The sequence below is a fragment of the Salvelinus sp. IW2-2015 genome, linkage group LG35 (assembly GCF_002910315.2).
Source record: "Salvelinus sp. IW2-2015 linkage group LG35, ASM291031v2, whole genome shotgun sequence".
Classification (NCBI taxonomy): Eukaryota; Metazoa; Chordata; class Actinopteri; order Salmoniformes; family Salmonidae; genus Salvelinus; species Salvelinus sp. IW2-2015.
Window position 1 is genome coordinate 1,641,914 of NC_036874.1, and position 15,754 is coordinate 1,657,667.

The 15,754-nt window shown below is 48.2% G+C and overlaps 1 protein-coding gene across 1 annotated transcript in view; it reads left to right on the forward strand.

Annotated features, from left to right (window-relative positions):
• LOC111958611 (collectin-12) overlaps positions 1 to 15,754 on the forward strand; it is a 58,036-nt gene that overhangs the window by 2,371 nt on the left and 39,911 nt on the right. Inside the window, exons 2-3 of the mRNA XM_023979874.2 lie at positions 9,908 to 9,994; positions 10,115 to 10,446. Of these exons, the coding sequence (XP_023835642.2) occupies positions 9,908 to 9,994; positions 10,115 to 10,446 (419 nt within the window). The remainder of the gene's footprint in view (positions 1 to 9,907; positions 9,995 to 10,114; positions 10,447 to 15,754) is intronic.

Sequence of the window (15,754 nt, forward strand, 5' to 3'; positions counted from 1 at the left end):
ACTTAAAGGCCAGCTCGGGACGTAGCACGGCGGTAGCTCCGGACTGAGGGTAGCTCCGGACTGAGGGGTAGCTCCGGACTGAGGGTAGCTCCGGGACTGAGGGGTAGCTCCGGACTGAGGGGGTAGCTCCGGGACTGAGGGTATCTCAGGACTGAAAGGCAGTCCGTCTGGAAGGGCAGCTCCGGATTGACGGGCAGCTCCGGACTGAGGGCAGCTCCGACTGACGGGCAACTCCGACTGACGGGCAACTCCGCGACTGAAGGACAGCTCAGGACTGAGGGGCAGCTCCGGACTGACGGGCAGCTCCGACTGAAAGGCAGCTTCGGACTGAAAGGCAGCTCCGGACTGGCGGGCGCGCTCTGGCAGCTCCTGCACTGGCGGTGCGGCTCTGGCAGCTCCTGACTGGGCGGGCGCTCTGGCGGCCCTGACTGGCGGGCGGCTCTTGCGGCTCCTGACTGGCGGGCGGCTCTTGCGGCTCCTGACTGGCGGGCGCTCTGGCGGCTCCTGACTGGCGGGCGCTCTGGCGGCTCCTGAACTGGTGGGCGGCTCTGGCGGCTCCACGACGAGCGGGCGGCTGCTGAGCGGACGTCACACCCGACTGCCGGCCGCTTCTGAGCGGCGCCCCACCTGACTGAGCGCGCCGGACGGCTCTGAGCCAGCGCCATAGAACACTACCCGGGCGCATCCTCTGACCTACCTGGAAACATCCGCGCGGGACGGCCTCATACATGGCGAGGCACATTCCCTGACTAGGCAGGGGACAAGCCAGCTCGCGGCACCACGCTGACTGGGCGCGGCTCTTGCGGCTCCTGACTGGCGGCGCCGCGGCCCGACTCGCTCGGCTTCTAGCGCCCTGACTGGCGGGCGACGCGCTCTGGCGGCTCCCGACGTGGGCGCGAAGCGCAGGCCCTCTGGCGGCTCCTCTGACTTAGGCGGGCCCTCCACCGGCGCCCCCCACAGGGCAAACCTCGCCCCAAGCGCCCCAAATGTCGTCCCTTTGCAACCCAAAACTGCCGCAACGGAGCGGGAGGGTTTTCTGAAAGAGGGAACAGGCGTGGCAAAAGGCGCGGACCGCCGCGCATCCATGGCATCGGACTCCACGGACATGCAGAGACCAAGGGCGGACCCCCGGCGGTCTCCCCGGAGCAGCTACCAGGATGGCTGGCGGGCGCGCAAAACCATTCTGGGCGGCGTGGCCACACCGCGACTCGCGGACCGTCATGCTGCAGCGGCCTGCTCTTGACTCGAAACCTCGTGGCCGTGGGCGTCTGGCTAAGTCCCCGCTGACTGCTGGAATTGGCGCGGCACAGAGCATGGCGATACTATGGCACGGCTTCCTACAACCTGCCGCGCGGCGGCCAGAAGGCTCGAGGGGCACACTCAGCAACCACCCCACTATAACTTGACTGGCGGACCGTCACGAGCCCATAAAGTCGATGCTCTAGCCACCTCTAGGCCTTACGAAGGCGGCGTGTCTTGCGAAAAGCCAAACGGCTGGCAAAGCGAAAACAAAGCCAGACGGCCGGCTCAGGCGGCGACCTACCAGACGAGTGACCACGCTCAACGGCGTCGGTACGGACTAGAGTACAGCACGCGGATCCACGGTCTTCCTCAGGCGCGCCCCGGACAGCCCCGGGTCAGCTGCAAGCAGTGCGCTCTGACAGGAGGGCTGCCAGAGACTGACGTCAGGCGGCCTCGGTGTCACAGACTCGCAGCCGCCCAGCCAGAACAGGGCATACTGGACCCTGGAGCGCGCACAGTTAGGCCTCGACTGTGCGCTCTCAATCTCCTAACTGATACATAACCGTGCGGATTACGATGCATAGAACGTTGATTTGAGCCGGGCTGCCCAGCGGAACATAAGCTCTCCATCCATTGCCTGACACTGCTCGGGCCCGAAGGCTAGCACAGTCATAGATACACAGAGTGCGACCACAATTTACCTGGACCCTGGAAGAGTGGGAGACCTCACAGCCAGCCTTGTTTCATCCGAAATCGCATTGTCCTCTCCCTGCGTTTTACCAACTAAACTTCTCTCGATAGCAGTCAGTGTGTCCAAATCGGAGACCTGTTGTCCAACCTCTGCATTCTCTATGGCGGGCGTGCCACCCAGCAATCGCCCGGGCCCGAACACTCCGGTTATCCCGCGCCACTGGTGAGTTACTAGTGCAGAGTACAGCGCACCTTCACTCATTGGGCCGAGCTTGCATCTGGGGAGGCGTGAAATACACACAAGCGCTCATGCAGACACACCGACCATTTCACATGGGCTCTGGAGTGCGCTCACCTTACATCGTTGGGCTCCCCTGGTGCGCTGTGCCGACACTGTATAACTAACCCTCAAGACCGAAGCTTAATGCTCATACAAACTCTCCTTCCATGGCCTCCAATGCCCTCCTTAAATCAAGTAAAAACTCAATGCAGCTCTTCAACCAATCAGACTGCCCCCCACCTGGTCCAGCATCCACCCAACCTCTATGCATATCGTGGTATGGGTGATACACTTACAAATACCTATGTCTCGATCAGACCTGAAACTCTCTTTCCAGACTCACTTAAGGGGAGTCCCAATCAACGACAACAATTGGTAGTATAGGCTTCCGTGAGGAGCTAAATGGGGATCTATCGTTACCTCAACGGCCGGAGTGCCGGCCTTTCCTATTTCGGCCAACCACAAAGAATTCCCCACCTCACTGCTCGCATAACACCACGCTACACTGCTGATAAGCACTCGTGAACCATCTGGCAGCGCCCCTGGTTCCGTGAGCCGATCTTCGGCCACGCGGACTAGCCGGCAATGACTATGAATGCGAGAGGTAGCGCTCCTAGACCAACAGTGAGAGCTGGTCTTGACTCAACGTGCGAGAGCATTTCGCGAGGCATGGCGAGAGCTAGTTCCATCATTCACGAGTGGTGTGCCTATTCTGCCCATTATGTAGGCGCAAAACCAGAACTCCGGCCGATGCACAGGAGTCTCTATGTGCAGTATACGATGCGGCGACATCTCACTGGGCGGCCCTATTACGCTGTCTCGTGTGCTTGGCCCTCGATCATGACGCCAGAACCCACCTCCGATTATCGCAACGACCCAATGCGCATTGGCGTACGCAGTGCCTAGAGAGGAGAGAACGGACCCACCACACGGATTACACACAGTTTCACAGCAATGCTACCGGACCAGCAACTCCAGCACTCGGCCGCGGATGTCGTGTCCCTCCATGCGCACCCAACACCAGGCACTCCCCTAGCATTTCCAACTCTCCGCCAATTTCCCCAATTAATTCCTGTCACTGATCAGCTACTGTTTAGCCACTCCCAACCATATCGCTACCATATCACACACCTCCGACGCTGCGACCTTCTCCGTCCTTCCATCATGTGCGCGCTCTCTTACCTCACGAGACATCACAGTCGCGAGCTAGCTACATGGCCGCAGGTGTCTCACCATCTAACCAAGCTCGCCTCCTACGACTCCCCGTTAGAGCACTTCCAATCCTACCCACATACATATCCTATCGCCGACATATGCGCTCCCTCAGGTCATTTCTCTTAGCCCGCCGCTGAACCCCCGAGTCTAGCCTCCTTCATATCATACACCTGGACCCCTCCATTCGCCATTTCTCTCATGCCCCTTCCAAGCTACTGCCTATAAGAACTTTTTGTTCCTTTTTGCTACGTTAATAGTGGACCGCGGCTAATATTCATACTCCATGCTGTGTCTCAATCGGCTCTCCTTGTCCGATGGTGTGCGTTACAATATCTTGCTCCATCCTGCCATAGCTTCTCAGTCGCCTCAACAAGACGTCTGCTTCCCTTACCGTTTCGGCACGCGATGCATCTGGTTTTGTGTCCGCGTCTTTCAGTGAGAGCTAAGCGGTATCTTCTGTCATCAGCCCTTCGTCTTAAGATAATATGTAGGAAGAAGAGAAGAAAGAAACATAAGCGAACAAGCGTAGATTATAGATCCGTGAATCCATCTTCTTCTAATGTTATCTAACAACAACAGCTGTGTGCCCTCCCAAACGATAGGCAACCACTATGAGCTGAAACCACCTTAATACCAATCTCCCGATAACGGACAGAGCAATCCGATAAGAGACCAACACCGTCAGGAAGCGAGGATACAGATATAGTAACAGTTGCAGACAGGCCAGGGAGCAACGGGCCCCAATTTCATCACAGAAACAGAAGCCTCGTAAGCCACACTACTGAACATACACACTCATTAACCGGAGAATCCTCATATGACTCCGAGCCCAGCGTAAGACTATGCTCATCCCCTATACGAAGGACAACGACGATCAAAATCTATGCTGACGCTGGCCATACAATGTGGAGACCCGACTCACACGTAATAGGCCAACCATAGCGACATACCAAACCTAACACAGATTGGGACAGGGGCCATTCGCTAGTATCTAGGTATGTAATCTGGGCCCAGACTAAAACATACAACTAACGCATAGACAAGCAAAAAACACCATTAACATCCCCCAGTGCACAACCCCTCTTAGAAGCGCTATATCCAAACTATGCGCAAAGTAAAATAAAGGAAGACACCACCCAGGAAGCTGGTGCGGAATTCAGCACCTTCCTCGCTCATAACTATCAAGGCCCAGGCCGTGACACACTGAGATATCGCCTTCTAGTGGCGCCTCGACACCGTGCGTTCAGGATGAGTTGTCGTCTCGACTGGAAGAGATCCCATTTTCACAAAATAATAGTTCTTGCATAATCGAGACACAGCCCTGCCCTTCGACACATGTGGCCCACAGCGCCTTTGCTAAGTGCCAATCATTCTCAACCAGCCAGTAGTCTTGCGCTCGGACTTCGCGCAAGCCGCGATTGATGACACTATGGAAAATCCCCGCAACTACCTCTCAACACGGGCAATACAGGCTGTAGGTATATTGACATCGCGCAGACTGTCAATGTTCGCCAGCTAAGACCACTATTAACAAGTGTTGGCAACATATTGACACAACTGTGTGGACTGCCAGCTGGCTACCACAGCTTGTTCGAACAAAACTTACCCAACCCTCAACTCCTCATCTCTACTCAGATGGAGGCCATTTTACATCACTATAACCATCGACCATCTAGGCATGTTCACATACATAGGCCTAGATTCTGCTGCGGTAGCTCCTCTCCCTCAGCCTTGCTAGGCTGAGACTATTACCGAGCCCTGGATGTTCGTAAACTGTCATTCTGTGGTCAATGTAGCGAAATAAAAGCCTCGCTTAAATACATTGGAAATGCGACCCAGCTGATTCCATCACAATGTCTGCCTGCAGGTATCACTAAATGTCTGACCCTACCAAGGCGCTAACAGGGTCATATCCACTCACGGTTCGAGAAAAAGACCAACGTGATCAGATAACCAAGAGTCGAGAGTCTTAACAAGATTTGCCATGATCGTACAAACCATCACGAGTAACTGGTCGTAGAACATAGTCAGTGCATTAAGGGAGCGCCAAAAAAAACTGTAACCCTAATATATAGTCTCACGTAACAAGCTGGCAACATACATGCGTACGACCTTCACATGTACTAACCTCAGGCGTTGACTGTACTAGCCGGGTTCCCATGCATCTGCACATCTCTCGGTCTGATGCTTGGCTTAACGAGTTTGATTTGCTTTAGGCACTGGCTGTTACCCTCAGGTCAATGAAGCACTATGGCTTGACCTCTGACAAACTATGATAACTGGCTGACTGACGCTTACCTGGGGCGTTAACTTTTGCTCCTGCGCCGCCTGAATCTGGAAGGCATACGAGCTTGTAGCCAGCAATGTACATGCTCTACCACTCATCATCGGACACTAACTGGTGAGGCAACTGAGTGTATCCTCCTCGGAATAGCCGGATTATAGAGGCCAACGGCACGGATCATGACCACGTGGCGATGCTGCGTCGATACTTGACAACTAAAACCCACCCTCGTGGTGCATCTGACTTACTAGGCTGGCACTGCGCGACGTAACAATGCACGTTACCTGCCTCAAAGCCATTACGACCTCCTTTCACTATGGCTAGCTGGCACGACTGCGCAATCTGTCTAGGAGACGACATTGGAACGAGGTTGCGCTGCACTAGTTACCTGCACAGCAGCTAAGCAGCCTAATCTGACTTGGCGCTCGGACCACTGGAGACTGCGTGACTATGGTATCCTGATCCCATGACCTATCTGGTGCTACATAGAAGATCGGTTTTACTTGCTGGAACATAAGCTGAATCTGTAATAAAAAGCTTGTCTTTCTGTTTTCGTGTATCCTACCGTGGGCCACGACCCCATGCTAGTGACCTCCGCAGACCCCACTTTACAAGAACCTCTGGATTTACAGAGCTCACCTGCTGAAACTGGACTAGGTCGAAAACACAATGAACAAGAAAAGAAAGCATGTGCCAGAAAAAATATTGTTGTGCCCGTCTCCAAACGGAATCCGTCGCGACAATGGCCTGTGGAGAAAACAAGACTGAAGAAGATCTTGGTGAAGTCAATTCAGACGAGTGAAGCACTACGAAGTGTGATGAATCTTCTTAGATGGTATACAACCGTGCAAGACTAGGTATGAGTATAGTGGGTTTGTGGAGTGGAAATGTTGTAGAGCCTAATGTGGTTAGAGCTATGAATGATGATTGATAGTGGATGGTACCAGCTAGTAGTTTATTGCATAGATATGAGACTTATGGAACACATCGTAAAACCGAGGACAAGGGTGAGAGGCTCTGGACAGCGTAACGGACGCCCCAGAACAACAGAACCTGGCGTGATGACAGAGACTCAACACACATATGCACCTCAACTCCTATTTAAGTCCTACTACTATCTGTGAAACTGCATTTGCCGAGAGGCCAGCTAGGACAAACGTGCACCTAGTGCTCCAGAAGGTCTCAGGTCCGGTCTAGAACACTGGAAACCCTGCTGTAGACCACTTCGCAACTCATACACCTTACACAGTACACAGTTCAGAGAAAACTGGCTTCTAGATAGGGACTATGCAGCATTAGTAAAACTCGAGTAGCCTTTAATGATACGAATCCTACTTCATCCAGCAGTTTAATATATTCCATCGGTCGACTCAAAATGCAGCACATTATGAAACCTACACCTACATCATGAATTAGTATCTAATCAGACTCATCACCCTGCGCACGCCAACTCTGTGCAGGATATATATATCCACCGTAGAGGCTGTGTACGCAGACAAGCTGGCAGGACCAACGCATGAGTTCTATACTTCGGAACACCACAAAACCTACAGGACGAGCCAGCAAATGTCCGGTTTCGCACGAGCCACGCCAGCCTCAAAAACACACCACACCACCCCTACCTGACTCCGCACACACAGCGCCATATATTGTCACACTTAATGTTCGATACACCAGTCAATTCAAATATATGTACAAATATATGTTCAGATCCAGATCCTCAATAGAATGACGCATGCTTCTCACCAGGCAATTGGCTCCTGATTCTCGCTGATCACCATTGTTATTTGTCTCTACCAGCCCAACTAATTCTAGTCCTGAAAGGATTAAGCTGACAGCTATCTTGTCTGATATATCATATGAGTAACCACAGAAAACACTAGCGTGGTTTTTGCAAAAACTTTCAAAGTATGGCCTACCTAGTTTTACCAAAAAAAGATGATGTACTAGGTTCAGCCTCCGCACACACCCACCAGAAACAAATTACCAAAACACAGTGATAATCGCTCTGTCAACCGGACATCTAACTACCTAATACAGATCTCTACAGTGAGACTCATCTGAAAAGAGAGATGTATACTACACTCCGAAATTTAAAGTATCCTAAGAGCCATATGAATGGTAAAGCAAAAGGTTATATTACTGCAATTCACTTATCAGAGCCGCACTGACTAAGCACAGACCCGGTCTAACATGCAAAAATTACCCAAACCGTGAAGACGAGAGTACAAGCGGCTGAACCTATTCGTATTAACAGCGCAACGGCGGCGCGGAAGAACTACAACGTAACAGGGACAAAAACAAAATGGCTGTTTTCCCTTGTAGCCTTAGCATCTAGTGCAAGCTAATCCTTACTTATGTACCCCATTACCACGAGATCAGATCTGCGGAGTAACCACACTGAGGAGTCACCCGGTCGGAAGCAAGGGAAAGTCTTGACTGGCTTATAATATGCTACATGAGTTAGGAGTATTAAATTCACTATGCAGACAGCAACAACATAGAGTTTATGTATCACCCATGGCTCTAAAGGCCGAGATAAATATGTTGACGGGATGTCTTATATTCCGCGCGCGCTCCTCTTGTGGCATTTTTGGGGCTGCCTCTCAGGCTTCCAGCCGCGCTGCCGAGCTAGCTCCTCATAATACCGCCTCTCGGCTTTCGCTGCCTCCAGCTCTGCCTTGGGGCGGCGATATTCACCCGGCTGTTCCCATGGTCCCTTGCCGTCTAATATTTCCTCCCAAGTCCATCGCTCCACAAAGCGCTGTTCCTTCCTTTCACYCTGCTTGGTCCGGTTGTGGTGGGTTATTCTGTCACGTTCGTCGTATGGAGGAAGAGAGAAGGAACAAGGCGCAGCGTGATCCGAATACATTCTTCTATTTATTTAACACGAAACGAAGAACACTTAAAAAAACTAATCAAAACAACAAAACAAACGTGAAGCTATATATATAAAGTGCAGACACAAGCAACCAATACATAGACAATAACCCACGAAATACCCAACGGAATATGGCTGCCTAAATATGGTTCCCAATCAGAGACAACGATAAACAGCTGCCTCTAATTGAGAACCAATCTAGGCAACCATAGACATACAAACACCTAGACTAGTAAACACCCCATAAACATACAAAACCCCTAGACAAGCAAAAAACACATACATCCCCCATGTCACACCCTGACCTAAKCAAAATAATAAAGAAAACAAAGATAACTAAGGCCAGGGCGTGACACACTGAGATATCGCCTGCCCAATTCAGGATGTTTCCACTGGAAATCCCTTTTCAAATATATTGAAAATCGACACTGTTCAATGCAGTATAATATGTTGGCGCTGGCAATGGACACTGTGGGAAATCCCTATTTATATATATTGACATTGGAGACTGTCCAATGTCGTATAACATGTTGGCAACATATTGTATGTGTAATGGGCACTTTCGATTAACTATATATTACAATGGGCATTTACTATCACAAATTGGACATGCTGTTACATTGCTGCTATTTCTTTCTCTCCCTCACTTGCTYGGGTTGATTTCAGCCTGTCTATTTGGTGGTGGTAAATAACTGCTTAAATACATTGGAAATGGACAGTGTCCATTAGACATTTGCAGTATGAAATGTTGACACTGGCAATATATCATACGGCCAATGGACACTGTCCAATAGCAATATATTACAATTGGCATTTACCATCACGAATTGGACATGCAGTTAAAGGGCTTAAATGAATAAAGTCCACTACAGGGACACTGTACAGTACATGTATACTCTAGGGTTGACTGACTGGTTACCTGACTGACTGACTGGCTGACTGGTTAGTTGACTGACTGGCTGGTTACCTTACTGGCTTGACTGACTGATTAACTGGCTGACTGGTTACCTGGCTGACTGGCTGGCTGACTGGCTGGCTTACTGGTTCCCTTACTGACTAACTGGCTGACTGGTTACATGACGGACTGACTGACTGGCTGACTAACTGGGTGGCTGACTTACTAGCTGGCTGACTGACTGGTTACCTGGCTAACCTGCTGACTGGCTAGCTGGRTGAATTGCAGGCTGATGAATTGGCTGACTAGTTACCTGACCTACTGACTGGCTGGCTGGCTGACTAGTTTCCTTACTGACTAATTGGCTGAATGGTTACTTGACTGACTGACTGACTAACTGGCTGTCTGTTTTCGTCCTAGTGGTCCAGCGAGTGGACAACGTGACAGAAGAGATGCAGAACTATGGTGGGAAGGTCACAGCGGTGGAAACAGACTTGAAGAAGCTTGGTGAGTCTTCAGGGTGCTAGTGTGACATTCTGTTGTTACTCTATGACTGTTGTTGTTGTTTTTGATGATGTTGTTATGTTGTTGTTGATGATGTTGTTGATGTCGTTGTTGATGATGTAGACGACCAGACAGGGGAGAAGGCCGACAACGCCAGCAGTGATATCTCAACCTTTAAGTCAGACATCCAAACGCTTCAGAGCCAGCTAGACAACGTGTCCCAGAGGGCCTCTACTAACCGTGCTGTGCTGAATCAGCTACAGGTCACAGGAGAGGACATGCAGAGTAGCCAGGCGTCCCTACAGAGTTTACTGGACAGCAGCACTGCCTCACTACACAGTGTCAACACTACCCTGGCCTCATATGGAGGGATAATAGGAGGGCTGCAGACAGATTCCACCAGGCTGCAGGACAGACTACAGGGACAAGTCCGGGAGCAGGGCAGACACGGTCTAGTATCTGTTAAAAACAAAAACACATTTTAAGTAGGAAGTAGGCATTGATCTGAAGCTGAAAAAGAAAGGAAATTCACATGTGTTCGACACAGTCAGTCATATAGATATAGAGGTCTATAGAGCCTGTCTGCATTCCTGATTTCGGTATCTGTTAGCTTACCTGTGTGATATTCAATTAAGCTCAGAACCACTTGTTTTGCAAACATGGTCCTGTTTTATCAAATGCTGTGCTGCACAATGGACAGATCACTACCTCTGTCAAATTACTATTGTAGCTTAATAACCACTTGAGTGTCACCTGAATATTCTCCTTGAAGGAATGTACTGGCAATTCTTCAGAGGTCACTGATAGCACACGCTGAAATCAAACGGAAGTACAAGGGGCTGGACTTTCGTTGCGCAAGGCGGAAGAATTACAACGTAACACAGGAAAAACAAAATGGCTGTTTTCCCTTTGTTAGCTTAGCATCTAGTGCAAGCTAATCCTACTTTGTACACTTTCAGGCATAACATAGGATCCCCTTCAGCAAGGGAAAGGTTTGACTTATAAGTATTATGTTCAAACCCTTTTCGGCGTTATTTTGACGATGTTTTAACGCGAACGCTCAGCAAACAACAAAATGCACCGTGGTCTATCGTGTGGAAATGCAAGAGAGAGAGATAATTATCGCTGGTCAAGCTAATATCTACTCCAATTGCAATCGGCTGGCTCTTTGTCCTCGCTCGAGAATTAATAATGACCGACCTACCCGCGGAGGCGAAATAGCCCTTCGTTTGGCCAAACGCTCTATTTTTCAAATTTCTATAATTAGCTTTCTCAGCCCAAGTACTAGAAATGTATAGTTTACACTACCCACTGGCTACGTCAAAGAACAACACGGCAGTCGAGGCAGTCTTCAGCACACACACACAGACACCACTAATTCCTGTCTAACTCCAATAATGTGTATAATAAACTGGGTGTAGTATGTAATCTGCTTTTAATATAGGCTGAATCAAAATGAAAGCGTCATCCTATTTTAGATTCTCACACGGGGCGTCATTATGTCGTGTCTTGCTATGCCGGATTAAGTGATATGACTTGCTATTTTATAAAATAATTAATATTACCTGATTAAACTAATCATGTAAATGTTATAACTAGAAAGTCGGGCACCACGAAAAATGTTTATAGAGCTGTTGTCTTCCAATTAAACTCTTAACTTCACTAGGGTAGGGGGCAGCATTTGGAATTTTGGATGAAAAGCATGCCCAATTTAAACTGCCTGCTTCTCGGGCCAGAAGATATGATATGCATATAACTGGTAGATTTGGATAGAACACACTCTAAAGTTTCCAAAACTGTTAAAATAGTGTCTGTGAGTATAACAGAACTGATTTGGCAGGCAAAAACCTGAGAAAAATCCATTCAGGAAGTAGTTTTTTTTTGGTTTTTGTAGTTTTCTATTCAATGCCATTCAGTATCCATTGACTTAGGACTCAAACTGCAGTTTCTATGCCTTCCACAGTCTTTAGAAATAGTTTCAGGCTTGTATTCTGAAAAATGAGGGAATAAGAGCATTCGGAATGACTGGACGCTAAAGTGTCCAGAGCTTTTCATGGCGCTCGACAGAGAGAGAGCAATTCTTGTTTACCTTTTAAATTGACAACGTTATTGTCCGGTTGAAATATTATTGATTATTTAGGCTAAAAACAGCCTGAGGATTGAATATAAACATCGTTTGCATGTTTCTATGAACATTACGGATACAATTTGGATTTTTTTGTCTTCCTGTTTTGACTGCGTTTGAGCCTGTGGATTACTGAAGAAAACGCATGAACAAAACGGAGGTTTTTGTATATAAAGAGACTTTATCGAACAAAATAAACATTTATTTGTAACGCTCGTCTTTATGTGGAAGAGAGGAGGACCAAGGCGCAGCGTGGTGAATGTTCATGATGTTGAATTTTAATGATTTATCCAACTAAACAGAACACTGACAAAATACAAAATAACAAAACGACGTGAACAGACCTGAACTTGAAAACATAAAACATGAACGCACGAACAGGAACAAATGAACGAACGAAACGAAACAGTACCGTGTGGCGAACAAACACAGACACAGCAACAATCACCCACAAACAAACAGTGAGAAAACAGTCTACCTTATATGGTTCCCAATCAGAGGAAACGTAAAACACCTGCCCTGATTGAGAACCATATCAGGCTAGTTGACAACCCTAAACAAAACATAGAAACACATAACATAGAATGCCCACCCAGCTCACGTACTGACCAACTAAACAAGACTAAACAAAGGAAATTAGGTCAGGAACGTGACAGTACCCCCCCCCCCCCCCCAAGGTGCGGACTCCGGCCAAACCTGAACCTATAGGGGAGGGTCTGGGTGGGCATTTGTCCACGGTGGCGGCTCTGGCTCTGGACGTGGCCCCCACCCCACCATAGTTAATCCCGCTTCCGTGGCTCCTCCTAATGGCTACCCTCCATATTAACCCCACTGGATTAAGGGCAGCACCGGACTAAGGGCGCACCGCTAAGGGCCACGACTGGGGGCAGCCACCGGACTGAGGGGCAGCTCCGGACTGAGGGGCAGCTCCGGACTGAGGGGAATTCCGGCATCGCCCAGCGTGACAGGTAGCTCTGGCAGCTCCTGGGCTGTGGACTGACGACTCTGTCAGCTCCTGGCTGACTGACGGCTCTGGCAGATCCTGGCTGGCTGCCGGCTCTGGAGCTCCTGGCTGGCTGGCGGCTCTCGCAGCTCTCTGTCTGGCGGGCGCTCTTGCAGCTCCTGTCTGGCGGGCGGCTCTGGGCAGCTCCTGTCTGGCGGGCGGCTCTGGCAGCTCCTGTCTGGCGGGCGGCTTCTGGCAGCTCCTGCTGGCGGGCGGCTCTGGCTTTTGAATCGCTGCTTGTCCGGTTTTTGTGGGGTATTTCTGTACGCTCGTCTTTCATGTGGAGAGAAAGAGACCAAGGCGGGCAGCGTGGTGAAGTTCATTGATGGTTGAATTTTATGATTACTCCAACTAAAACAGAACAACTGACAAAATACAAAATAACAAAACGACGTGAACACACCTGAAACCTTGAGAACATAAAACATGAACGCACGAACAGAGAACAAACGAACGAACGAAACGAACGAGTAACCGTGTGGCCGAACAAACACAGACACAGCAACAATCACCACAAAACAAACAGGAAAACAGTCCACCTTAATATGTTCCCAATCAGGGAAAACGTAAACACCCGCCCCTATTGAGAACCATAGATCAGGCTACGTTGACAACCCAAAACCCAAACATAGAACAACAATAACATAGAATGCCCACCCACTCACGTCCTGACCACAAACAAAACTAACACAAAGAAGTTAGGTCAGAAGTGACATTATTGAGAAATTAATGTCTGCAAGTGGAACCATGAGAGATCATCAATAGGTAAGGCATTCATTTATCTCTATTTCTGACTCTAACTCTACTGGCCTGGTTACATGGTTTAATGAATTGTCTGCTGGCTATGTTTCTCAATAAATCAGTAAGGTATCCTTTCGCCGTAAAGCATTTTTTAAATCTTGACACGTGGTTGGGATTCACAAGACGTTCATCTTAATAAAACATATAAAACTATGATATGTTTTGTTTTACTGAAAAAAAAAAAAAAATTTAATTCTCATTTATATGTGATAAGTATTATTCTGTATTTGAACTTTGGCGCGCCCACTGTTTTCACTGGCTGTGAAGAGGTGGGAATGCTAAGTCCCACATACCCAAGCAGAGGTAAAGTCCCTTGTAATCTTTTATATCAAATAGAGCAATTATTAATCGGCACCTTTCAGTCTCAACTAAACTTGTAAAATTCTTGGTTATCCTTCACGAACCCTCCTAAAAAGTTGAATCAGTCAAATACAGAAAATGGTGGGTTTAATTATTTATTACAAATACCAAAATAATCACAACAGATTACAGTAATACACAGGATGATCATATATTGATTACTACTTATGTTCATATAAGAGAAACCGTCCTACGGCACGGAACCGACTTTGACGGATGGTTACAGCAAAGAAAGGGGTTGGTTTGAGAATGAAAGCAGCCGGAAGACCTAAGGAACAACAGGAATTGGCGTCTCTATGGACCTTATATGAAGCTTATGCTATTGTAAATAGAGAACTTATGCATTCTAATAACTGCCGATTTGAAAATGCAAAGAAATATTTACTCTGAGCTGCGCTTCTATAGATAGTCAGTAGATGGAAGGCGGGTGGCCCCAGCAGAGATCTCTTTTGTCCTTTGAAGATTATTCTTGATGGTAGAACGGCACGTTGTGGTACCCCTGACGTCTGAAAGATTGTCGCATCCTTTCCCTAGCCCACATTTACCAGCTGCTGCTGAGTAACTCGACGTCGAGATGTACACTGTTCTTTAGTTGAATTAGTTCATAAAGTCACACAAGATGGCCAATACTATAAGCTCATGCTATATTCGTGTGCTGGTGTTGTCGAATTCATCCTTCCAGCGTGTCATTGTCAACCTCCACATTGAAATTCTCCCTTTAAGCCGTAGGAGGACATTCATCCTCACCGCCAACCAGGAACACAGATGTTAATTCGTTAGGTTTAGTCTCAACCATTGCACCAGAGCCTCACGCTAAGGTTTGGCTTAGTTCTGTAGTATTGATATTAGCCTTTTTAAAACTTATGGAAGGCAAGTCCCTGCACGTCGTCAGGAACACAAGTTGAACTTTCCATCAAGGGGCTTTTTGTAGTGGGGAAGAAGGGCGTTTTCATAGTTCACACCCAATGTCTGTTCCACTGGCGGGGCCACTGAGTGAGCAGAGTTACTTTTATGAAAACAATTCTCCGTCATTTAGAAGCTAAAGTTACATTTCATCTTTTCACAAATATAGTTTTCATATTTAAACATTTAAATTGCACAACCAATTCCATGTGAATCTGATAACTAATGTGTAGACTTTCCAAATACAGTTATGTTCATCCATTACAGTAATAATGTCTCAACGACAAATGATCGACATTCATATTCTTCAAGTAACCAACGTATTTTTTCAAACTGTTGATTACCGAATATGAATCCTTCCCACCTCCTCTTGATGCTACCAGACTCTCTCTATGTTAACAAAGGGCTTTCCAGAGTCAAAAAAAGTTGTTATGGGGCATAAACCTCACCAGCAGGCAAACATCAATGACACTACCATGCCCTCTGTCACTAAAATTCACAAAAAACAGAAAAATTCCATGTAAAGAATTACTCTCGTTTAGTTTAGTACAAGGTAAAACTCGTTATAACG